The sequence below is a fragment of the Peromyscus californicus genome, unplaced genomic scaffold (genome assembly GCF_007827085.1).
Source record: "Peromyscus californicus insignis strain IS unplaced genomic scaffold, ASM782708v3 Scaffold_22__1_contigs__length_63687245, whole genome shotgun sequence".
In the NCBI taxonomy this organism is placed as follows: Eukaryota; Metazoa; Chordata; class Mammalia; order Rodentia; family Cricetidae; genus Peromyscus; species Peromyscus californicus.
Genome location: NW_026294525.1, coordinates 61826906 through 61854135, shown reverse-complemented (window position 1 = coordinate 61854135; position 27230 = coordinate 61826906). Strand labels below are relative to the sequence as shown.

Genomic DNA, 27230 nt, shown 5'->3' with positions numbered 1-27230 from the left:
TCAGGAGGCTGATGCAGGAGGATCCTAAACTTGAGGCCAGCCTGGGCTACATAGTAAGTTCAAGGCAAGCCTGGGCTTTTATTGTCCTTAGGTTTCTTTGGGTCTGTCATGATGGGTCACAATGTGATTCAAAGAAGCCTGTAACGTTTTAGCATTATCACAATGTTTGGTTCTAATTCCATCAATTACTGGCAAATTGTCTGCTAAACCCTGAATGTTAGTTTCTTTATAAACTGAAAAATGGGCATAAATGATTTACTTTGGGGGGTTGTGGTGGTTATGTGGATTACTTAGCAAATATGTGGCTTCACGTACAAATTGTAGTAAGTTTTCCCGGTTTCTGCAGCCTCGTCCTGGGCTCTCCTTTCAGGGCATGAACAGTGAGAGTCAGTGGCTGTCTGAAGAGCTGATGTCATGCTACAGTTTCTCTCTCTCTGCTGCCTCTCTCTGCTCCTGTCCCTTCTCTGTCTCTCGTTAGAGTCTCACTCTGAATCCCAGCCTGGTGTTGGACTCTCCTTCCTCCTGCCTTCGCCTCCCAAGTGCTGAGATTACAAGGACCCGCCACCTGCCTGGCTGTGTAACTGCAATTTACAATCAAAGGGAAACCTTAATCTGCTATATTATTTACAGATTTAGCAAAATATTGTTTGGACTTCAGTTTTATTATTGAAGGAAACCAAATACTATACTGTGGATGTTGGGAAAAAGTATTCCAGTTTACTGTATTTACCTGACATTGTACAGAAATTTACAGCCATATTGATTGGTCTGGAAATGTTAATTTTTCCCACTTGTGCAGATGGAATGCATTAACTGTGTAAGGTCTTACCTACGTTGGTTGATTACAGAAACTAATAAAACATTTTCTAAATAATGAAAGAGAAAGGCTAAATTGCTGTTGCTGCTTAAATGGTCTAAAGGTGCCCTTTAAAAAACTCTATGATAAAATAATAATATCTTAGAAGGATAAATCATATTGACCCCAGAGAGCCATGTAAATATTTTATGTCAGGAAATATTTTATTCTTATTTTATGGGAAATTCCTTTGAATTACCTTTCTTAAATGCTTTTTTTACTCTAAACCAGTTTGTACATGTATAAATAGGCATTATTCATCCTCTTGGTTTTGGAGCTTGAATTTTAAGAAAAAGATCTGCTATCCACATGCATCTCCACAGCACTGATGTGCTTATCATCACTTAAAGACCCTCTTTGCATGCATTTCGTCTCTAAGTATTGTTAAGTTCTCCACTCTGCAGAGTTTAGAGTCCTCATACCATTCTCTACAAAATGAATGCCCCATAATCCCAGTCCTCTGTCTTATACAACCAAGTGTTCATTAAAAATATCACAGGCAAGAACTGGTGAATTTTAAACTGGTATTTAGTAAATAATGGCAACTGTTGATATAAATATAATATGAAATCTTTACATCTAAGGGAGTTAAAACTGAATGTGAAAAACCTTGCAGCTAAATAACATTTCAGGAGATAGATCTATTGTATTGTAATTAGCATAATATTTGAATTGCAGAGAAACTTCAGTTTAATGATACAGCCCCTTTTCCATTACATGTTCCATAAAAGCCTAAAGATTTTCAAGGCAACAGATTTCTGCTTAGGATTCTGTTTGGAAGATGCCCCTCAGAGCACAACGTTTTGAATCGCATGTCTTTGTAAAGGCTGAGTTTTAAAAATTTAATGCTTTGAAACATTAAATCTGTAAGACTTAGCTACTGGCACTCTCCTTTGGCTTTGCTGATGAGTGGAAATCTTTGACTTAACAGCAAGCGGGCCTCCCCTGCTTTCACTGACCTTTCGTTCCAAAGGCGCATGCTTGTCAGCCTCCTACAGCATTGAAAAAGAGAAGACTGCTCAGGCAGACCCCGGCAGATCTCTGTTTGAGGCCGAGGTGGTCTGCGTGGTGAGTTCCAGAACAGCCAGCTAGGCTGCATACTTAGACCCTGTCTCAAAAAGCCAACCAAACAACAACAACAAAACAAAAACAAAACCTTAAGACTAGCACCTTAGCTTTGTTCTAGACTGTTGTGCTCATATATTCACTACTATTGATATGTTTCCATAAAGGGATTTCTAATATATAACAGAAATGACACGTTTTAAACACTGTCCATATACGGGAGTCATGTACATACAGCACTCACATCCCAAAAAAATTCAAAATTGAACTCATTGTTTAAGCCATCACCACAGCCATGTGGCCAGTAGTTCTGCTTCTTCCCAAAGCTTCCTGTGTCCTGCGTCACCTTCGTGGTCCTGCTCTTTCTTTGCTCAGGCTCCGCTTACTCGCTCCTGGGCTGTAGACAGGCTTGTCTTCCCTCTGGCTCTGGATCAAGGGAACCACCCAGCGTACGTTGTTTGGGGTCTCGCCTCTTTTGAGATCTGCCTGTTGTACACTTAGTCCATCTTTTTTTTATTGCAGAATAGTATTTCACTGTGCAGATGTGCACATCTGGATTGCCTCCATGTTGGGGATGTTACAAATACAGGATTTTTTTCTTGTTTCTTTGCTTCTCACTTTTATGACTAAAGCTGCTAGAACATGGACTGAGTTTTAAACATTCTTATTTTCTCTTTTTCTTACTTCCTGTCAATCAAATCTGTTATCTGTGTGAGTGGGGCCTGGGGTTGAGCCTGGCCTCATGCATGCTGGGAAAACACTCTACCATTCAGCCCCCAGGCCCCACTACGTTTAATGCACCTTCTCCAGCAGCCTTTGCAGTTGGTGAAAACTGTGGAAATGCTTAATTTTAAACCCATTTACCAAATTTTACAGTTCTACTCAGTGGAGTATGGACTATATAAAGATCTCACGTTGAACTCCGACATCCTCAGAGCCTGGCCAGCGCTGTCTCACCGTTGGTGATGCTCCTGAACCAAAGCTGCTCCTCAGTTACCACAGGCACGTGCACTCTCCCTTCACTACGTGAGGCCAGCATGAGTGCTTCCAAGGAGAGGAAATGTTCTCCAATCATCATGAAACACAGCAGCTGAAATCCATCGGTTATAAGATTTTCTCTAAACAAGGAAATACAGGAAAGATCCTATAATACTGTGTTTTGAAAACCACAGATACAGTGTGATTTAATTTGTGTTTTTACTACTGAGGAAACTTCTTTACTGTTTCCGTTTTTATAGTTAAAAAATCCAATAGCTCTATAAAATGTCCATAAAAGACAATTGTTTGATGCAATAAGATTCCAAACTCTTGAAAATCTTTTTTCTAAGAAGTTTCCCTTAAAAATATTTTTAAGGTTTTAAGGCCGGGCCGTGGTGGCGCACGCCTTTAATTCCAGCACTTGGGAGGCAGAGGCAGGCGGATCTCTGTGAGTTCGAGGCCAGCCTGGGCTACTGAGTGAGTTCCAGGAAAGGCACAAAGCTACACAGAGAAACCCTGTCTCGAAAAACAAAATAAAACAAAAAAAAAAAAAACCAAAAAAACAAAATGTTTGCCAGGGCTGGAGAGATGGCTCAGTGGTTAAGAGCACTGACTGCTCTTCCAGAGGTCCTGAGTTCAACTCCCAGCAACCACATGGTGGCTCACAGCCATCTCTGGTGCTTATAATAAAGAGCTAAATTAAAAAAAAAAATTTTTTAAGGTTTAAAAATTATTTTTATTTATGTGTACATATGTGTCTCTGCATGTGTGTATGTGTATATATGTGTCTCTGCATGTGTGTGTACATATGTGTCTCTACGTGTGTGTGTGTACATATGTGTCTCTGCGTGTGTGTGTATGTGTACATATGTGTCTCTGTGTGTGTGTACATATGTGTCTGCATGTATGTATGTGTACATATGTGTCTCTGCATGTGTGTGTACATATGTGTCTCTGCATGTGTGTATGTGTACATATGTGTCTCTGTGTGTCTCTGCATGTGTGCCTGTGTACATACGTGTCTGCATGTGTGTATGTGTACATATGTGTCTCTGCGTGTGTGTATGTGTACATATGTGTCTGCATGTGTGTATGTGTATATATGTGTCTCTGCGTGTGTGTATGTGTACATATGTGTCTCTGCGTGTGTATGTGTATATATGTGTCTCTGTGTGTGTGTGTATGTGTATATATGTGTCTCTGCGTGTGTGTATGTGTATATATGTGTCTCTGTTTGTGTGTGTATGTGTATATATGTGTCTCTGCGTGTGTGTATGAGCACATGCATGAAGGTGCCTGTAGGTGCCAGAAGAAGGCACCAGACCCTCTGGACCTGTAGCTACAGACAGTTGTGAGCTGCCTGGCATTGCTGCTGGGAATGGAACCCGGGTCCTCTGGAAAAGCAGCAAGTGCTCTAACCACTGAGCCATCTCTACCATCCCTTTTCTTTTTTAAAGACATATTTTTATTGTTTATGAATATGGATGTGGATATGTGTGTGTGTGTGTGTGTGTGTGTGTGTGTGTGTGTGTGTGTGCGCGCGGGCGCGCGCACGCGCGCACCAGAATATGGTGTGGGATGTCCTGGAGCCAAAGTTACAAGTGGCTGTGATCCCGTTTTGTTTTCAAGACAAGCCAGGTCTGTATAGCTCAGGCTACCCCACCGCAATCTTCTGAGCCTCGTCTCCTGAGTGCTGCGGTCACATGTGTGTGCCTCCTGAGTACTGTGGTCACATATGTGTGCCTCCTGAGTACTGCGGTCACATGTGTGTGCCCCTTGAGTACTGCGTTTACATATGTGTGCCTCCTGAGTGCTGCGGTCACATGTGTGTGCCTCCTGAGTGCTGCGGTCACACATGTGTGCCTCCTGAGTACTGCGGTCACATATGTGTGCCTCTTGAGTACTGCGGTCACGTATGTGTGCCTCCTGAGAACTGCGGTCACGTATGTGTGCCTCTTGAGTACTGCGGTCACGTATGTGTGCCTCCTGAGTACTGCGGTCACGTATGTGTGCCTCTTGAGTACTGCGGTCACGTATGTGTGCCGCTCTGTTTGACAAAAGCCTTCCTTTATAAGAAAAGTATAAAATCCTTAAAGTCTATTCCCCTTTCTTTTTATTTGCTTTTGAAAATGAGTGTATTTATGAATCTGTCTTGTGTACGTGTACGTTCACTGTGACACACACACATGTTGAAAAACATCTAAGTAAGAAAACACTGCCTCTGCCGTAATCACCTTGTGTCTTAGCTTGTTAAGAAGAGTATTTGGACTTTTAGACAATTCATTGCTGGCCTTTCCTTACCTTTTAATCAAATGTGGGACCTTAGTACAAATTCAGGAGCAGTTTTGTCTATTCGTGTGTTTTCTAGAGGGGTTAATTTTACATGACTTTCAATTAATTACTGAGAACTTACAGGACAAGAAAAGATGATGCCTTTCCTGGTGCAGTCTTCTATGTTCAATGGCTAATTAGACATGTCGCCTCCTCCTTCTTGTTTTTGAGGCTGGGTTTCTATGTTCTGCCCCGGCTGTTCTGGAGCTCTCTCTGTGGACCAGGCTGTCCTCGAGCCTCCCGAGTGCTGGGAGTGAAGGCGTGTGCCACCACGCAGGGCTCTGTGTCGTCTTCTTCCATTGGATGATTGACGCAGGACTCTGGAAGGCACGTCTTCACATTCCCCACTGCCTCTTCCTCCTACGCAAGGCCGATCAGCCGGGAAGCTTCTGATTCCTTTCTGTGACTGCTAATTTTTCTTCTATTAAAAATGTCATGAGTCTCGGGCTGTCTGAACAGGAATAATCTTGGTCAGTTTTTTCCTTGTGCTCTTAGACACTAGAAAGCTTCATCTGCCAGACGAAAAGATAAAGTACCATTGTGATTGAACCAAGGAAAAAGCTTATGCATTTGTTTGTTTCAGATCTCTATAAAAATGGACTCCAGAGGGCCAACTTTGTACCGTTCATAGCTGTCCTGAAGGTAAGGGGAGACCATTTGTCATCCATGACTGAGACACGCAAGTGATCGCTCGCTTGGTGACTCTGGAAACACCTTGGTCCTGCATCAAGCAGAATTCATCTTCGTATTTAGACAGTGATAGATAGTCAGAGACAAGAGCAGAATGGTACCTTTAAAAACATATTCCCCCATGTGTACATGGGAAAATTACAAATAGAGTGCCGATTATTTCCTAGCTGAAACATTTGATAGTTTACATCTTATAAATCTTAATTTAAGGTTTGCTCATAAATATAGCAGAATGTTTAAACTTATACATTTATTTCTGAAAAAAAAATGTTTGGTGTTCTTTGTTTCCTTCAGACTAATGGCCATTATTAACATGTTTTCCTAGCTATTAAAGTTGCTATTCTAGAACACCATTATTACAAAAATATTCTAATATATTTAAATGTGATTGCCATCAAGTTATCATGAAATTATGTCAAGTTGAGGCACATAAATAGTTTAAATATTGTGTGTATCATTGCTGCATAGAGTTTAAAATAGTCTTCATTACAATATCATTAAGAATAAAATAGCCTTCTTTTTTACTGTTAATTTTAAGTAGTTTCTACATCATTACTCACTAACTCTATAGTCTACCAATATTTCTTGAAAACCTACTATGTGCAGAGTGCCACACTAGTTACAGTGGGTAATAGAATTATGAAATATGGGATTTTTATATTCAGGTTTTTATACTCTGGTTGAGAATGTAAAATGTACACCCATACTTAAAGCAGAAAGCAAAGTATATAGTTCCCAAATGAAGCACAATTATGCGCCAAATGTAATTTATCTAATTTTAGGTATTTAAATGTTCTCAGTCCATATCAACATATCTGAAAAAGAATAAAGTTTTATTTAGCAAAAACTAAACTTCAAAAATTCTTCCTAAGAAGGAGCGGCAATAGCTTCAGATCCTCTAAGCACACAGTGAGACCATCTCTTTGATGTGCACTGTAGCTGGATTATTGTTGGTGTCTGCACTAGCTAACTCAGAAGAATCCAAACATCTGTTTCCCGGACCAATCTGTGGTTCCCAAGGATTTTAATTTCTCTGAGATATTTATAGATGTGGGGAAAGTGCTTTCAGAAGGACCCAAACTGTCAGTAATGTCTCCCTTTGATATTCATACTTCACACATGGGGAGAGGTAGATTTTCTCTGTGTTCCAAAGTAAATATGCTCTTCAAAGAGACTAAAATACAAACAAGAAATGGAAAAAAAAAAATAGGTGCCCAAAATAGTATCTTCATAGAGCAAGCCATGGAAAGAGAAGGCTCACAGAACTTTGTCTATATATTTTTTGGGGGTACTCTAAACCTTTCCTCCCTTTTGGCCAGTAATTTATCATAATTCAATATACAATGGCGTCCCTAGACAACTAAACTGACTGAATTGAATTTCACTTTCATTCCCTTTTCTGCTCTTAATTTTTCTGAAGAGAGAAGAGCACCAGAGATGAATAATCCGTAATTTCAAGTTGAGCATGAACTGACATGCCCAAGAATCAAAGAGAAGACTGCATTAGAAAGTATCTAAAATGTCCAGTTCATTCGAAAGATTTCTTAGTGTAGCAGCACACAGTTCAGTGACAGGAAACACAGTGCTGCTGGAGCTTGTCTGTCTTTGTGCTGGTTAGTGCTTGCTCAAGCTGACACAGACTGGCATCACTGGGATGAGGGAAGCGCCAGTGAGGCATGGCCTCCATCAGGTTGGCTGGGGGACCTGCCTGAGGGGCTTCGTCTTCATTGCTAATTGATATAGGAGGCCCGGCCCACTGTGGGCGGCACCATCTCTTGGCAGGTGCGGCCTGAGCTGTATGAAAAAGGGAGCCTGGAAAGCAGTAAGCGGCCTGGTCTTTGCCTCAGGTCTCCCCTCTAGGCCCCTGCCTTCGAGTCCTGCCTTGGCTTCCCTTCACGAAAGCCAAACAAACCCTTTCCTTCCCTAAGATGCTTTGAACACCGTTTTATCAAAGCAAGTGAGAGCAAAGTAGGGCAGTGTGTTTGTGTGAAGATCCATTGTGAGTAAAGATGGCTTTATACTTAACTGAGTGACATCTGGCCTATTTCCAGATGACGGTATTGGATTCTCTCTTTGGCCCAGCTAAGAGAAGTACACAGCAGAGATCCCCTTTAAAACTCGCGGAGGGCCTGCCGTGTGGCTAGCTGGATAAAGGCACTGCTGGAGGGAGAGAGCTGCCCCGAGAAATGTCCTCTGACTTCCACACACGTGCCAGGGCTTGGGGGTGTGCGCGCGCGTGTGTGCGCACATGGGCACACTTACACACACACACACACACACACACACATTATACACACGTGCAGTGTCTCTAAATAAATATATAAAATTAAAAATTAAATAGCAAAATCTTAGTTCAATAAAGAGTGAATTAGAATTTACTGAGGGAAAAAGAATATCGTAAAATACATTTTTCTTTATGTTCCTTCCTAATAAATGGAATTTATAATTCATCACAGAATCTTATGGTTTATTGCTTGATATATTGGAAAATAACAAGAACTTAATAAGCACTTAATTAAATGATATTTTGATTAGATAGTGGGAATGATGGGGAATCATATATGATTAAAATCCATAAGTTAGTAAGTATGATATTAATATATGAAATATATAAATAAAATATGTTATATATACACATATATATTGGAATAGTATTCTGCCATAAACTAATAAAAAAAGCACCAAAGTTCTAATACATGGTATAACATGAATGAATCTTGAAAAAACTATGCGAAGTGAAACAAGCCAGGAACAAAAGAATATTTTTGTTTGTTTGTTTGTTTGTTTGTTTTTTGAGACTGAGTTTCTCTAACTGTCCTGGCTGTCCTGGAACTCCCTTTGTAAATCAGGCTGACTTTGAACTCACAGAGGTCCGCCTGCCTCTGCCTCCCAAGTGCTGGGATTAAAGGCGTGCGCTACCACCGCCCAGCACAAAAGAATATTTTTAAAAGGAAGAGATTTATGTAATTTGTTTATATGAGTTACCTAGAGGAGACAAATTTATAGAACAAAAATAGACTAGCAGTTACCAGGTGTTGGGTAGAAGGAGGGATGGATATTTATTTATTTTATTTTATGTGTATGATTATCTTGCTCACATGTATGTCTGTGTATCATGGGCATCCTGGAACTGGAGTTATGGATGGTTGTGAGTTGCCATCCGGGTGCTGGGAATTGAACTCAGGTCCTTTGTGAGAACAAGAGCTCTTAACCATTGAGCGATCTCCAGTCCCAGAGGGATGAATACTTAATGTTTAGTGAGTAAAGAGTGTCTGTTTGGGTGGTGAAAAGTTCTAGAAATGGATCCTGGGGATGGAGAACGCAGTGGATATGCTTAAGGCCAGTGAGTTAAGGTGGTACATCTATGTTGTGCATGTTTTTTCTTTTTCTTTTTCCTATTTAGCAGGGTTTCTCTGTTTATCCCTGGCTGTCTTGGAACTCACTCTGTAGATCAGGTTGGCCTCAAACTAAGATCTGAGTGCTGGGATTAAAGGCATGTACTACCATGCCCGGCTTTATGCTATGCATATTTTTTTTATGAAAATGTAATTAAAATAAAATTCAAGGTTTCTTGATAAATTATAAAAATGTCCCCAGGTTTCAGTTTAAAAAAAAAACCAAAAACCCACTCCTACCAAATACCAGGAAGACCCCAAATTAGTGTGGAAAGATAATCTGTTGACAGTGGCGTCAATCAAAGTGACAGAGAATTAGAATTATCTGATAAAAATGTTAAAGTTGTCACAAACCAGTGCTCCCACAGGCTGTGTGTGTGTGCTCCATACTTTAGCCTTGGCACCCCATGATTCGAGAGAGTTCTATTCACAAGTGATGTTCATGCCATGTAGGACATAGGATTCTGTCATTTGCCTTCCGTAGCTGGAACCTAAGAGAAACAGATTCTCTTAGGAGGGATGCTTCTCATAAGCCTTTCTATAGCTGGTGGAGGAAATGTAGCAATAAGGATCTGAGCAACCTTGTGAGCAAGTCTTGTGGAAATCAGATAGAGCAGTGTCTCTAAGCGCAATCGAGCATCTGTGAATAATATCATTATGAAACGCAAGTCAGAGTTTCCTGTTTGCAAATGAAGACACACACACACACACACACACGCACACGCACACGCACAGAGAGAGAGAGAGAGAGAGAGAGAGAGAGGAGAGAGAGAGAGAGAGAGAGAGAAAGGCCATTCACCTGGGTCAAATCCCTGGAACCCACATTGTACAGGAGAGAACCGACTCCTGACAACTGCCCCATGGCATGCCTGCACACACAGAGCAATACCCCGCCCGCCCCCTCACGATCAACCAATGTAAACCCACGGAGAAACAAAACAAAGCGAAGAACAGAAATCAAGCTGGCCTTGCCCTGGCAGCTCCTCCCTGCAGGTCTGCCTGCCACTGGGGGAGAAAAGCCACCCCTGTTGTTCATTGGGTCTTAGGGAGTGCTTCCGTCTTGACACTTCAGAGTCCTTTAATATTTGCTTTGTAAATAAATTCCAGGGCTTGAAATTATGCACCTCCTCATTCCCTAAAGTGGAAGTCACCTTATTAAATGTCTTCATATGGAAATTCCACCCTCTCCATCATTTCTGGTTGGTGTTGGTTCCTCACCCAGGTCTGGTAACTTAGATTGGGTGCTAGACACAGTGATCATTGCACTGAGTCTGCAATTTCCTCTAAGTGTGCTAAGTTTTTTTCTTTTTTTTGGGCAGTGGTTAAATTTCTTGCTGTTAAGCTTGATCCTTTGGAGGGTTGTTTTAAGTCGTATGGGATATATAAAGACCAGCTCGCTCTCCAGGCCTGTTTCAGCACTTAAGGAGGGACTCATGTAGACTCGCTAGGCTGGGCTCTCCCGTGAATCCACTGGTGTTCAGAGAATTGTTTGTCTACTCTGGCTATTCTGAATGCTTATATATTTCCCAGTTTTGTGTGACTTATTCTTTACTGAGTCATGTATACTTAGCAATTATACAATTTAAAGTTCAGCCAAAGATTAAAGACATTTCTTATTTGTGGTGGTTTGAATGAGATGCCCCATGGTCTTGGGCATTTGAGTACTTGGTCCCCAGTTGGTGGCACTGTTTGGGGAGGCTTGGGTGTGGCCTCGTAGGAGGATGTCACTGAAACCTCAAAGCCTACTACTGTTCCCAGTGTGCTCTCTCTGTTTTGTGCTTGTGGTTTGAGGCATGAACCTGCAGCATCCTGCTCTGCCTCCAGCCATGCTGTTCCTGTCCACTGCCCTGCTGTTCCTGTCCACTGCCATGCTGTTCCTGTCCACTGCCATGCTGTTCCTGTCCACTGCCATGCTGTTCCTGTCCGCTGCCATGCTGTTCCTGTCTGCTGCCCTGCTGTTCCTGTCTGCTGCCCTGCTGTTCCTGTCTGCTGCCCTGCTGTTCCTGTCTGCTGCCCTGCTGTTCCTGTCTGCTGCCATGCTGTTTCTGTCTGCTGCCATGCTGTTCCTGTCTGCTGCCATGCTGTTTCTGTCTGCTGCCCTGCTGTTCCTGTCTGCTGCCATGCTGTTCCTGTCTGCTGCCCTGATGTTCCTGTCTGCTGCCCTGCTGTTCCTGTCTGCTGCTCTGCTGTTCCTGTCTGCTGCCATGCTGTTCCTGTCTGCTGCCATGCTGTTCCTGTCTGCTGCCATGCTGTTCCTGTCTGATGCCCTGCTGTTCCTGTCTGCTGCCATGCCATTCCTGTTAATGTTAATTTGAAATTGTGCCTGAATAATAGTATTTTAAGTGGTTTAATTTTTCTCTTTTAGAGATTTCTGAAATGAAATTTCAGATTTTGATGAAATTTTATCTCACCAAAAAATGAAATTAAATGGGGTTTCTGAAATGAACATATATTATTATTCCAATGGAAAAAAATAGACAGATCATATTTGCCCATCATTCTTAGGAACTCAGCAGATCTGGACAGGTATTCATATTAAAATTTTGGCAAAAAGCAAACTGGATTGAGCATTGACCACTATAAAAGTAAATGTGGTGGCAGATGTCTGTCCAGTTGGTGGTGCTAGAACAATGCAAGCAACTGGAGGTTCGTAAAGAAAACAGATTTGAGCTGGGCGGTGGTGGCGCACACCTTTAATCCCAGCACTCGGGAGAAGCAGAGGCAGGCAGATCTCTGTGAGTTCGAGGCCAGCCTGGTCTACAGAGCGAGTTCCAGGAAAGGCCCAAAGTGACACAGAGAAACCCTGTCTTGAAAAACCAAAAACCAAACCAAAACAAAAACTATTATAGCCACAGTACCAGATAAGGAAAGCAGGTAGAAGATGTCACCATGCCCTCAATTTGTGTGCGTGTGCCCATGTTTGTGAGTGTGTGTGAAAAGTTTTTGCTGTTTTGTTCATGTTGGACTTGAACTCATCCCCCTGCCTCAGCTTCCTGAGTCACTGGTCACAATCATATGTCTGGAAAAAAAGACCTAAGGATAAAGTAGAAAATAGGTTTCATAAAAGACAAAAATCCAGATTTAGTGTTCACTGTGTATTTGTCTAACTCCACCAAGAATAATATATTTTTCTGTTGTATAATTTAACTCCAGGATCAAGCAAAAGTCTATCACCAATAAGAAAGGAAATTAGTGGGGAAAACCCTCAAGTCGATCTGAGACCTGTCTGTTTCAAGTAGATACCATAATAAAGTAGAATACAATTGTTCTTACAGTGTTAAGATTAAAAGGTGTCAGGGCTGGAGAGATGTCTCAGTGATTAAGAGCACTGCTTGCTCTTCCAGGGACCCAGGTTCTATTCCCAGCATTTACACAGCTGCTCACACCCATCTGGAACTCCACTTCCAGGGCATGCAATGTCTTCTGTCTTCAGAGGGCAACATGCATATGCATGAAATGAAATAATTAATAAAAAAGCAAGGTATTTTGTTATCTGTGTCACTGTGCACACCTAAACCCCCAGATGCACCAGATGTGGTGGCATACTCTGTAATCCTGGCTCCGAGGAGTTGCATAGTCAAGGCTAGCCTGAGCAAATAGTGAGACTCTGCTGTGGAATAACGCTTTTGTACACTGGTTTAATGAAATGCTGATTGGCCAGTAGCTAGGCAGGAAGTATAGGTGGGTTAAGCAGACAAGGAGAATCCTGGGAACAGGAAGGCTGAGTCAGGACATGCCAGCCTGCTGTCCAGGGAGCAGCATGTAATGGCACACAGGTAACGCCAATCAAACACCGTTCTGTTAACCTATATGGCAACATATAGATTAACAGAAATGGGCTGAGTTTAAGTAAGAGCTAGTCAGTAGTAAGCCTGAGCTAATGGTCTAGCAGTTATAATTAATATAAGCCTCTTTGTGTTTACTTGGGTCTGAGCAGCTGTGGACTGGGTGGGACACAGGAAAACTTCCAGCTACAAGACTCTGTCCCAAATAGGCCAGTGGAAAAATAAGTAAATCGCTGTTATGTTTCAGAGCCACTTAAAAACCCCACAGATATGTATTTTTGGACATATGATAATGGAGGAATTACAGCCTTCATGAAATTTCCTGAGAAAATTACTTTTAAGATTTCATACCACCAGTCAAAATGAATAACTTATAAATAGAGATATTACAGTAAAATAATTGGTGGTGGTTGAATTGAATCTGATTAAACATTTCAGGGAATAACATTTTTATCATGTCATGTGAGCACTTCTGTAATTGAATTAAGTGCGGGATGCTGAAGGACATGACGAAGAGGCCTTGACCTGAATGAGCAGCTTGAACAGAGACAGTGGCACAGGCCAGGCTTTTCCCAAGATCATGCTGCTAACATTGGAACTTAAAGTCAGAGTTACTAGGAAAAGCAGAAGGCTTTCATCACAGAGGGAGGGTGCATGGAAAGGATGGACCCATGAGGACTGTAAATTTAAAATGTGGTTAATAAGTAGTTCATTAATACTTTATGAACTAGTTATTACTAGTCTTCTGTCTACTTGAGGCTTTGAGAATTTGTGTAAGACTTAGACTTCCTCTGTCTGCCTCCAAATAAAAGCAAGATAAGCTGGTGCTGCATGCAAACAAAATGGACCATGTTGGCACTTAGTGCTCTTGTATAAAAAGATAATTAATATAGTAATTCAAGTCTGTAATTTGGAACTCCTTGCTGACCGTATGACACAATATGGTATTTAGAAAAACTAGATAATTCTTCTAAAGTATGTGTTACCAACAGGGTTGAGTCCTGAAGCAGAAATCCTAAAATATTTATTTACGTTCTGTCCTTTTCCAGACAGTGTTTGGACCCTCATCGGGAAAGTGTGTGAGGGACAAACAGCTACTTAAAATCACCTGTGTAAACAGCGTGTTTTTTCCTAGAAAATATTACTCGTTCCTGTGACAGAAACCCTGTGCTAGGGTAGATTCAGTCGTAGCTGTCAGAGAAAGTGTTACTTCAAAAGCTGGATAATGAGTGATAGAGAGGAGGGAGTTTGCTGGGCTAAAAGTCAGGAGGGTGGCTGGTATCAATTTCAGATAATTCAGCAACTTGAGATTATTGGCTTTGTTCGAATCAAATGGAAATGTTATTTTCATAATACAAACATACCTACATGCATGCTTAGATAGTAGTTTGCAGTCTTGGAGATTGAATCCAGGCACTTCCACGTGTCGGTCAAATGTTCTACTTGTGAGCCGTCTCTGTGGCCCTAGTTTTCACATTTATTGTTTTATTACTTATTTATTTAGAGACAGAGTCTTAATCTCTATGCCAGGCTGGCCCAAATCCCACTGTGGAACGCAGCAGGCTGGCGTCAATCCTCTTGCCTCAGGCTTTTGAGTGTTAGGATTAGAGATGGGAGCCACTGTGCCCAGTAATTTTATAAGATAAAAATACTAACATGTCTTAAGTGTAGAGTGATTGAATAATATTGATTCCACACAATCTGTGCAATCATCAGTATTAAAATTGTGATTTTAAAGGTATAGAGGACTAACTGGTATTTTGACAGAAGAATCGGGTTTTTTTGTTGTTGTTGTTGTTGTTTTGTTTGTTTTAGGTTAATTCCAAATTGGACCAATATTAGCCTTGAAGGTTGGATTGGCTAGCAGTCATTTCTAGTCCCATCTGATCAGGTTCTGGGAACAGGTGACAGCTTAGCCCCGTCCTTTATATCTGGGTAAAAATTCTATTGGCTCCATCGCTTGCCGCTCACAGACTGTTTTGTTTGATTCATCCCACAATGAAAGAAATGCTGTGAGCGGACTTTAAAGTTAAAGAATTCTGTGTGACTCTGACTTTAGTTTTAGGATTTCCATCATCAGTTTAACTCCAGAACAACCGGAAAATAGCATCCCCGTGGAAATGTCCCGGGCAGCAGTCTTTCCAGGTTTGTGACACAGACGTGCTACCTCCAGGAAGTCAGCATTCTGTGACTGTCTTGTACAGTGACAGCAAGCTGTCTCTTTTGGAAGTTCTGTATTTCCTGTTAAAATTAAGACTTAGGTGAATGACTGCTGGGATGATATCTATATGTGGACACCAACCTGCGAAGCATCCTACAGTATAGTTTTCTCTTTCGTTAATACCATTTAGAAAATGAAATTAGAGAACAGTAATGTCCTAGCATTAACTCCGGAATTTTCTATTTCTGACAAAATGTTGCTCATTTGAAAGAATTGTATTATGATTTGATTTAGCCTGAGTTGATTTTAAATATGAAATGCACAGATACTTAATGATTGAGATTAACAGTTTTGTTGCTACTAATTTTGTACTATTTGATATATAGGGATGACTACATATCTTCTCCTTGGTAATATTTCTGGACTGTTATGTTTTCTTGATCAAAAACTTTGAAAAAGCTGTATATTGGACCTTATGATTTTATCTTCTGACGGTCTTTTCTTGAGGGCTCTTATCCTGCTAATGAGCACTCTGAGAATGTTTTCGTGGTCTGCAGTTGCAAACTTTAGAAAAGTTGTTTATTCCTCAGAAAAACATTGTGGCTTTCACCCTGTGTCCGGTCCTGGCATAGGATTTTAGAGTTGGTAAATAAGTGGATCTTGTCACTTTCTCCGGTATAGTTTTCAAAGCCGCTGAGAGCGATTTGCCGGAGTGTTCCTGGTGACTTTTGGCATAGGAGCTGGGGCCCTCAGTGTGTTAGCCTAGGGGTTAGTGTCCACCCAACTGACTTCACTGGGCTGTGACCTGAGCCAGTCTCTAGGGGTCACCTTTGTCAGTGTGATGATGTCTTTACTCGGGAGCTGCCTTTTTAATACTTAAAACTGGAAGAAACGAAGGAGAACAGAAGTAACGGACCAGACTCCCGGATTCCAGAGAATTCTGGCTTCCCACAAACTAGTAGAGTTCATTTGAATCCTACTGGGTATTTGATGTCTTAAAGACAAACAAATGATCATTTGACATGTATTGCATTCTGTGATTAGTGACTCTTAGGCCTAAGTAAATTAAGGAAATTGTCATCTGTGAACTTATTTTGTATATGCTTGAGAAAAATAGACTTAAAATTACTGAAAAAATATATTGATAACAAAAAACTTCATCTGTAATGTGTTTTTATTTTATGTTCTTGAAAAGGATAAATAGGATTAAAAATTGTTGTTATGTAATTTTAAGATGTAATTCTTATCCATCTTTTCCTCCAAATGAATACTTGCGTTAGAAAGCCTATGGAAAAATAATCTGGGGTATATGCTTTTAAAAAATATTTTTCCTGTCTTGTAAAATGAAAATAAAGGTTTTCTATAAAATATATTAGTTATATACTTGTTTTTTAACTGAAATACAAGCAGCTGTGCCTTAAATGTAGAATATATAGTTTAGGACTTGAATTCCTTTCCTTGAATAAATAGTTATTTTCAGTTTAATTACAAGAAATCAGTTCTGTGGTGACAAAAATGCTTTAAAGGAAGTGTGTCTTAAATATGAATTAGTGGCTTCTTTGAATCATGAGATAAATTAGTTTAATTACACATGGCGATTTTCTTGGCTAGTGATGTAATGTGAAATAGAATTCTCCCTTTCCCTCCCTTCAAACTCAAGCCAATTAAAAGAACTTTTAAGCTCTTTGTCACAGGCCACCATGGAGGTCTGCAGAGAAGAACTTTAATCCAATAAACATTTCATTTAGATCATGAAAAGAGAACATGAGGAGACACCCCTTTAAAGAGGGTGTTACTGTGAGTCTACCCATGAAGAGATGTGAGGAATTGGCCAAATTAACCAAGAGGTCCTCATATTTAACGCACAAACGTGTCAAAACTAACAGAATCATTATTTAATTTGCTTGAACTCTACATTGAGGAGACTCTGAAAAGCCACAACTGTTTTCTTCAAAGCCTCCACTGTGGAGCTGGATGGACAGGGCAGAGGGAGGTTGTGAGAAATCCAGATACCACTTAGCCCTGGCCGGAGCTGGTCAGAAAAGGGAATAGATAATTAGGCATAATTAGCGTGTATGAATCGTTGTCTCTCTGCCCTTAGCTTGAATAAATTTTGAAGAAAAAACCCTCGTGAAGCAAAGCCTTTGATGTAGGAAGAGTCATTGTGGCCTGGCAGCATAAAGGCAGTGTTTCATACTTTTGACATAATGGGTGTAGGACAGAAAGCCTGAATGGGCCCTGCACCCCCGCCTGCCTTACACCAAGGACTTTTGGAGTCTCTTGAAACAAAAATGCGTCACAAGTTTTCAGTTGTCCCTAATGAGGTATCGGACCTCATCAGGGCTCAGAGGGAGCCATCTTTAGCTTTGTTTAAATCTTAACCACCGTTTTTTGTTTTTGTTTTTGTTTTTTTTCTGGGAAATCTGTTTTTCTTTTTCTTTTTTTAAATCAACTCGTCTCTCGTACTCTCCGCTCCTTAGCTCACACCTCTAGTAAAAGAAAGGAAGAGTGCACAGGAAAGCCAAATAGAAAAATTAGACAAAACATCGCACAAAGGACAACGCATTTTTGTGTTTTTAGTCCTTCCCAATTTGATGAATGTTTTCTGCCTTAAAATCAGTAACATTCTAGTAAGGTTGTTTTATAAGGAAGATGATAAGGAACTGTACAGGGAATAACTTTAGATTTCTTTCTGCAAAGAACTTATCCCAAAATTGAAATGGCCCTAAGTAAAGCGAGGGTGGGTTACTAGTTACAGTATTTACATTTTTAAATGCGATCAGTTTTTCTAAAATATTACTCAGTATATTTACTGAAAACTTTATTTTTGAGTGAAATGCAGGTCTGAGGACCTGGCTCTGTGTCCACAGCAGTCTGTGCAGTGTTATCTCACTCCCAGAAGAAGAACTCGCTCCTGAGAAAGCATTGCATTACTTGGAGATTTTTGAGTGATCAGGGAGATAGTCAAGCATCTGGAATCAAGTGTTAATTTATTTTGGTAGTTGATTTATATTCACTTTGATGGCCCAAAATATTTTCAGATTAGTCCTCAGCAAAAATAAATCAGTCACTTGAAAACTCAGAAGTAACCTATGTGCTGCGCAAGGGTGAGAGCAAGCTGAGGTGACTCAGAACGCCCATCTCAGAGCATTGTCCGTCTCTGTTTCGATACATCTCCAACCCCTCCATCAGCTGTTTGGCACCATGTGAGGAAACCTGCCCGTCAGGCACTGCGGTGCCCAGACTGCGTCCCAGTTAATATTCTTCTTTCAAAATATCTCATGTGTAATTTAGTCATCAGCAGCCCGGTCCTCCGTGTGTAATCTGCGAATCAATTTTTGCAAGTGTCACACTGCTTAAGGATAGCTTTCTTGTGACGCTGTGATTCCAGGTAGACTTCTTTCAAGCCACAGTGCTCTAAGATGCTTTTGGCTACTTAACCCACTTTGCATATTGTGCCATTTGTAGACGAAAGTAGCCTTTTATACTTGAAGTTGATTTGAACTCTGAAAGGCAACACCTGAACATCTCACAAAACTGGATAATTATGGCTGATTGTGTTTTTCAGGTATAGGTCACAGGAAATTCATTTGGGGTAAAGTATGTACAAAGCTAAGAAATATGCAGATTTCCTGTTGTAGGATTGTGTAAAAATTATTTACAGTTAATACTTGCATAAAGGTTAGAAAGGTTGATGAAGTGATATTTAGTTTTGCTTTACTATTCACTGCATGTCAGAATGTAATTATGACTGATTCATGAAACTGTCTTAGAAACGAACCGTCTTTATTAAAATGCTGATCAAGATAAGAACTGACAGTAATAGAGAATAGAACATTTTAGTCTTGTTGCTTTTGAATGATTGCTAATTACCCCAGAGGTCATGTATAGTGCTTGGTGGGATTCATTGACATTATTTCTTTGAAGTCTGCTGTTTCAACAACATCTGAGCGTGAAGACACAAACTGTGCACAGTGAACAATAGTTTGGCCAAGTTCTCCAGGCTCCAAATGCCTAAGACATTTGCCTTCCTACTGTGTGAATTTAGTTTTTCTCTGTCAAAACCACAATTATACGAGGTGTGCTTGGCACAAACTACTTTGTGTGTTTCTATCTACGTTTCCCATTTTTAAGTTGGTCTCATGCAGTATACATAGGCTGTTGAGACACTGTTGTCTCATAATGTATGTGAGCATATAAAGTTAACAAAAGCCAGAACATGCATTGGCCCATAAGTTAGGTTCTCTAGAAAGGACTTCCCAATGCATAATTAACTAGTGTTTAATTTACTTTTTATTAAAAAAGAACATTGTCATTGTCTTTAAAAACATGTAGGAATCCATATATTCTATTCCTTAGCCCATAATACTTGGTGGGATACCTATATTAGTAAAATAACTCTTCACAATATCCAAAGTAACCCTTAAAATTGTTCATAGCCCAAAGTAGTAATGCATATGCATGTGTGTATGTGTGCATATGTGCATGTGTGTGTTCATGTGTGTGTGTGTGTGTATGTGTGTATATACAAACCACACAACCATCCCAATCATCTCTCATATCCATGTAGTTTCTGTATGACAGAAAAACCAAGAGATTACAAAGGTCATCTTTAAATTGGACTTGGTCATCATTATAAAACAGGAATAAGTTGGGAGGAAGGGCGAGGGGTGGATCTGGGGGCGGCTGGAGGACTAATGGGCTGAATATGATCAAAATGCATTGCATGCACGCACTTCTCAAAGAATTAGTACAATTCCTTCCCCCTTTCTCTCTGTCTCCCTCTCTCTCTCTCTCTCTCTCTCTCTCTCTCTCTCTCTCTCTCTCTCTCTCTCTCTCTCTCTGTCTCTCTTTCTTCTTTTTTTCCCTGAAAGCCATCTTTGCGAGCCTGGCTCTGTCACTGACTGTGTCAAGTCCATTAAATGTTGAGGTTTTTTCCACCTGCAGGTGATGGGATTGGACTACGAGATTGTGCAGGCCCTTGTAATGCCATGACTTTTTAAGATCAAGTTTAGGAGTTTACGGTGATCTTTTTGGCTGTGTTGTATTTCTTTTTTGAACAGCATTCTAAATGTGGTTAAAGCTCTAGGAGAGCCTAGACTAGGCCTGACTGCCCCGCATAGCAAATGACGTACCTCGTGAAATAAAAGAAAGTGATGTTTTGACTTCAGCATGCATTTATTAGTTGCTTAGTCACTGGAGATGCTAATATTGCTGATGTATAAATGTTGCCATTAAGGAAATTAGGATGTTATAGTACAAAAGAAATACCAACAAGTAACTATAATATAGGAAAATACTATACTGCAGCACAGAGAGAGGGGGAATGATTAACTGTCCAGGGGCGACAGTGCCACCAGTGGAATATAATACAGCACAGTAAATAAAATCTCAGTTTAAAGCTGGTGATTGTGGGGACAAGTGGCAGGCCCAGGAACTGGGTGACTCTGAGTGGATCTGTGTGTGCACACTGCAGACGGTAGTCCACACTGCTTCCTTCTTTCTGTTGGTGTTTTACTAGTTCACACGCCCTCAGTCTGGGCGGTGTTACTCCAGTCGGAATGAAGTGAGGATGTCCCCATGAAAACGGGATAAGACTTGAAGGGAGGAAGGGAGAGCAGGGAAAACGCATATTTCATGCATTACCACCTTTCGGTAGAATTAATTCTTTGCATTGTCTCATCAATCAGGAATTCTTTATCTTTGTTGTGTACATGTGTCATCTGCCTTATTCATCCAGCTGTGGTCTTACACGTGTGAGTCGAACAGAGTGAGACTCGAAACTTGTTTTTAGCTAATGGCACAAAATGATTCCTCAGTTTCTTTTAGTGGGAATAACTATTGGATTGACTAAACTTGCCTCTTTTCATCTTCACATAAAAGTGCTAATGAACAATGGCAGAGAAAACATGGACAAATGAAATGAAGAGGGAGAAGAATCAGTTTAGAATTGACTACAAACTCTTGTTTATCACGTGCACAGGAATGAGCAGAGGCCATTTTTAAAGCTAAATATTTTCTGGGATTTAGTTTTCTTCACGATTTCAGAGCGTGACTACAAGAACTGTGTGCTGTGAGCCTCACACATTCCCAGTACAGCCAGCAAAGTCGTCTGTTTGCTTGTGTTGGGTGGGCAGGTTCTTTCTTACCTTGGTTGTTTGTACAGAAAAAGGAAAAATTCTTAAGGTAAATTGCTGGTTGTGAAAAAAAAAAATCTAGATTTTTCAAAGTGACATATGTTCTGGAAGGTTCTTGTCACCTGGAAGATGTCTTGTAGAATTTCTTTTTGTTGGAGAAAATAAAGGTTAATTCTGTGTTTGGTAGGACAATTATTGCAAAAAAAAATTGTCTTGGGGTACATGTTTGAACTTCTTTGTACCCTGCCATGCATTGTTTTATCTTTCTTCTTTTGCTGTCAGGATTGAGGACACTGGTTTTCTTGGATAAAGCAAACAGTGGGTGAACAATGGAATATTAGTTACGACTGTATACTAGACAGAGCTGACAGTGAGTAATGATGTGATTCCAATAAGACAGGCAGCTACTGGCTTTTTCTGAGCATCACTGTTAGAGGACAAAACAGAGAGAGCTTGAAGATCTTCTCTCTTGTAAAATTTCAGTAGTGGGAAACAAATGTATCCTTGGCTTAAGAGTCTAACCATGATGTCCGTACATATGTATATACGTGTGTCTCTGTGTGTGCATGTGTGTGTGCGCGTGTACGTGTGCGTATGTGTTTCCTCAGTAACACCAGCCCCCTTTTACCTCTCTTCCCTCCCTTTCTCCACTCTCCACTCTACCTCATTGCTCCCTCCCTCCTCAGGAAGTGTCACCATTAGATCTTACTTTAAAGTATTTTTGTGTAGCTTCTTGTGCAGACAGCTGGATATAAGCTCAAATATATAGTTATAGTTTGTCGTCAATTAATGGGATTGTAGGTCTTAATCCGAGTTGTGTTTTTAAAGAGGCCGTTGTAAATTTACTTCAACAAGTTTTGTTACCTTTCCAGTTTAGAGTGTGTGTGTGTGTGTGTGTGTGTGTGTGTGTGTGTGTGTGTGTCCGTGTGTCCGTCCGTCCGTCCGTCTGCATGCATGCTGTGGCATGTGTGAGGTGAGAGGACAACTTGTAGGAGTTGGTTCTGTCCTTCCACCGTGTGATTCTCTGAGATGAGATGCCAGTCTCAGGCTCTGTGACAGGCATCCTCACCTGCTGAGCCGTTTTGCTGGTCCATGAATTAACCCCAGTTATTAGTTTGGTTCCTCTGTGATGATGTCACAAACATAACCATGGCTAAACATTTATCCTTTGGAGTGAGTGTCAGTGGGACATCTGGTCTGAATGGAAATGGATCCTCTTACAAATGAACGTGAACTCTGTGTGGCTTTTCCTCTCAAGTGTTTCCACTTTTCTGATGAACAGAAACAGCTCTTCATATTAACCTCAGAAGTCTTTGTCTTGCTTTCTATCCCTGTGCTAAAATAAATTCAGTGTTAGTCCTCTTTCTGTTGCTGGTTACTGAATTCCAAAGACTATTTTTAGGGAGGTTCTTTTTTGTTTTGTTTTGTTTGTTCGTTTGTTTGTTTTGAGACAAGGTTTCTCTGTGTAGCCCTGGCTGTCCTGGAGCTCACTCTATAGACCAGGCTGGACTTGAACTCGAGAGATCCACCTGCCTTTGCCTCTCAAATGCTTAGATTAAAAGCATGCACTACCACCACCCAGCTGTATATGAGCCTTATATTCAAATATATAAGGTCATTCTTTTTTTAAATGACTTATGATTTATTTTTATTATATGTGCATTGGTATTTTGTCTGCATGTATACATGTATGAGGGTGTTCAGTCCCCTGGAGCTAGAGTAAACAGACAGTTATGATTTGCCATGTGGGTGCTGGGAATTGAACCCGGGTCCTCTGGAAGAGCAGCCAGTGCTCTTAACCTCTGAGACAGCTATCCAGCCCTGAGAGGCTATTTTTATATTGAAGAAGAATTTTGTTTTGGTTCGTGGTTCTGAACCTAGGTCTATGGGCAACATTTGGTGATGGTTCTTTTGTTGGTGGATTCTGAGGTAGTGTGGGTACTGCATCGCAAGAGACTGTGGCATGCTTGCATGTGTGACGAAAGCTGCATGTATGTTCATGCTGCACATGTGTTTAGTCATGGGAGCTCAACTCTGGTGACGTGCTCTAGCCACACTCACCTTCCAAAAGCCCCACCTGTAGATCCTAGCAGGATTAATTTCCCATCTTCTAATACCCCTCATTGGAGATTAAACTCCAATGAAGGAGGAATCAAACAAAATGAGATATATATGAAAATCCTGTTTAGAAAACCGTTACTTTCTAAGCTAATTTTGCAAACAAAAATGAAATATACTTATAAAAAGGAAATGTCACTGATCTATGACTTCATATTCACCCAAATTCCTTACATAATCAATCAACCAATCAATCAAGCCCAGTGTAAGATCATAGCAGCGTAAGGACAGCACTTTATCACTTGGCCCGGGACACTGCAGTGGTCTTGAATGGCTCTCTACAGTTCCTCACTGTATTTTAAAGTGATAAATACTGTATTTTTTACATTTATTTATTTTTTAAATTTATTTATTTTTATTTTTAATTTGTGTGTGTGTGTGTGTGTGTGTGTGTGTGTGTATGTGTGTTGTTTTGCCTGCATGAATTTAAGTGCACCATGTGCATTCAGAGTCCTCAGAGGCCAGAGGAGAGTGTCTTCTGTAACTGGATGAAGGTTGTGAGTTTCCATGTAGGTGCTGGCAACCAAATTTAGGGCCTCTATAAGAGCAGCAAATGTTGAGCCATCTCTCCAACCCCCCTAAATGACAAAAAAAAAAAAAAAAGAAGTCAGTTTATCTACGATAGAAAAAGAGACTAAGTAAATCATTAACATTCCAAACAAGACTAGTAGACATAGAGCTGCTCCTGGCTGATGTAGTAGACACAGAGCTGCTCCAGGCTAATGCAGTAGACACAGAGCTGCTCCAGGCTGATGCAGTAGATGCAAGGCTGCTCCAGGCTGATGCAGTAGACACAGAGCTGCTCCTGGCTGATGTAGTAGACACAGAGCTGCTCCAGGCTGATGCAGTAGATGGCAGGGCTGCTCTAGGCTGATGCAGTAGACACAGAGCTGCTCCAGGCTGATGTAGCAGACACAGAGCTGCTCCAGGCTGATGCAGTAGATGGCAGGGCTGCTCTAGGCTGATGCAGTAGACACAGAGCTGCTCCAGGCTGATGTAGCAGACACAGAGCTGCTCCAGGCTGATGTAGCAGACACAGAGCTGCTCCAGGCTGATGCAGTAGATGGCAGGGCTGCTCTAGGCTGATGCAGTAGACACAGAGCTGCTCCAGGCTGATGTAGCAGACACAGAGCTGCTCCAGGCTGATGCAGTAGATGGCAGGGCTGCTCTAGGCTGATGCAGTAGACACAGAGCTGCTCCAGGCTGATGTAGTAGACACAGAGCTGCTCCTGGCTGATGTAGTAGACACAGAGCTGCTCCTGGCTGATGCAGTAGACACAGAGCTGCTCCTGGCTGATGTAGTAGACACAGGGCTGCTCCAGGCTGATGTAGTAGACACAGAGCTGCTCCAGGCTAATGCAGTAGACACAGAGCTGCTCCTGGCTGATGTAGTAGACACAGAGCTGCTCCTGGCTGATGCAGTAGACACAGAGCTGCTCCTGACTGATGCAGTAGACACAGAGCTGCTCCAGGCTGATGTAGTAGACACAGGGCTGCTCCAGGCTGATGTAGTAGATGGCAGGGCTGCTCCAGGCTGATGTTTTTCTTCCTTCTAAGATGGTGACGGTGGTGGTGTCTCTGAAGTACATGTCCCACTGCAGAGTTCTGACTTAGCTTCTGATTTCGCAAGGCTTCAGTGCTACACATGGAGTTTGACCAGATATCCCATCAGCCTCTGCACCTTTTGGCTGACCTGAAAGTCCCTGTGTAGACCAGGCTGTCCTTGAACTCACAGAGATCTGCCTGCCTCTGTGTCCTGAGTGCTGGAATTAAATGCATGCACCACCACACCCTCCTATCAGCCTCTGGTGCATTGACCTTTTGGAAAGAATGGAGGCTTGGCTACTTTGAAAATGTGACGTACCTAAAAATCTGTTGCTTTGGAAGAAGGTTGGATGCTTGGACACCTCAGTGATGCTCACAACCCAGCTCTGTAACCTAGGCTCCTGTGGTTTGAGCTGTTGAAATCCCTTTCTATACTAATCAGTAGCTCACGATTCAGGGCATCTACGACCCCTGTACATTTCCCTAGTGGCTGTATCGAGCTCTGTACTCGACTTCTCGGGCCTGACCAGCGCCCTGTTCCTCCACACTCTGCTCCTTTATTCACTCAGATAGTTCTCCACACCCTGGTGCTTTTCTGTCCTCGGCTTCCATTGAGAAGAAGGATGCTTTGCATGTCATTCCATCCAAACATAAACAAGAGGATGTCCAAAGAGTTACTGTGACCAGGTCTGACAGAAACAGCTGAGGGAGGGAGGCCTGATTTTGACTCATGATTTTGGAGGGATTTCAGTTCATCTTGGCCAGGAAGTCCCGATGTTGGACCAGAACAAGACTTGAACCAGGGACAGGTACAACTTTCAAAAGCCCACCCCTAGTGACTCTGCTTTCTAAAGGTTCCACAGCCTTCAAAAATCTGCTGCAAGCTCTGTCATCTACTAGATGAGCCTTCAGGCTCCTGCTTTGAGTGAGGAGACACTTCATATTCAAATCACAACACCACACACCCAGGACCCAAAAGGAATGGAGCCCTCTCACAGTGCACAATGCCTTCAATCCAATTTCAAATGCCCCCATAGTCTTAACAGATCTGACATTGTTCAAAAGTTCAAAGTTCAAATCTTTTCTGAGACTCAAGACTGTGAGTCTCCTAGCTGTGAGTCCTTGTCAATTCAAAATGACAAGTTACATATTCCTGATCGATAACATCACAGGGCAAACATTCCCATCCAGAAGGGAGGAACTGGAGGACAGCAAGAAAAGATGGGACCAAAACAAAACCAACACTCAGCAGGGCGAGCAGTGAACCCCACCATTCCATGCCTGTACCCAGGGCACTCTGGGTTATGATTTGGGATAAAAACGAGCTAACACAGCCCGTCTCTAAAGCCCTGACATTTGCAGCACATGTGGTCCCTCTCTTGGGCTGGCTCTTCTCAGTGCTGGCCTGTGTCCCCGCCCCCCCCCATTTCTTTACCTCCTTTTCAATTAATGCATAATAGTTATTCATAGCGAGTTTTGTCATGCCGTTCTCACACATGTGTATATTCTGTTTTGATCTTATTTCCACTCCGTTTCCTCCACCTCCTGCTGAGTCGCGTTCCTCCCGGCCAGTCCTCTTCTTTCGTGCCCCCCTTTTAATTTTTTTTTTTTATTTTTTGAATTTATTTATTTTTTGCTATCTCACCAGATTTCACTAGGGTTGCTTACACGAAAATTAGGAGCTGTGCAGAGGCGCACGGGAGGCCTTCCCAGTGGCTACACCACTGAGGTAAATGCCTTTGTGTGTCGCCCCCCCTCCCAGTCCCACCCACCATGAACTGTCAAAATCTCCAGGGAGGGGCGGGGTCTCCTGAGCTCCTCCCCAGTCCACGGCAGGATGTGGGTGGTCCCAGTCTTATGCAGAGCTTTTGCAGACATCACTGCTGTATTCCTTTCCTCGTGCTCTCACAGTGGTTCTGCACCGTTGGCGACGTCACCCGGGCCTTACAGCCCGTGATACAGCTGTCCTACTTACGGCTGAGCCCCGGACAGTCACTATTTCTCAGCACTTTAACCAGCATAACCACTGCCCTCTGCAAAAAGAAACTTCCCTGTCCGCCCCTGACCCGTCACTAACCTGTGGGCACCAACAGTTGTTCAGAAGGAAATCTGATTGGCGCATCATGTCCATTTTGCGAAACATCAGCATAGCTTCCCCAATGAGGCCTG

General features: G+C 41.8%; 1 protein-coding gene across 5 annotated transcripts in view; it reads left to right on the top strand.

The window, feature by feature from the left end:
* The window catches only part of Afg1l (AFG1 like ATPase), a 195340-nt gene that overhangs the window by 104669 nt on the left and 63441 nt on the right, over positions 1–27230 (top strand). For all 5 annotated transcript variants that reach the window (XM_052751532.1, XM_052751533.1, XM_052751531.1 and 2 more), the window contains one exon: positions 5814–5872. In XM_052751532.1, coding sequence (XP_052607492.1) covers positions 5814–5872 — 59 coding nt within the window. The remainder of the gene's footprint in view (positions 1–5813; positions 5873–27230) is intronic.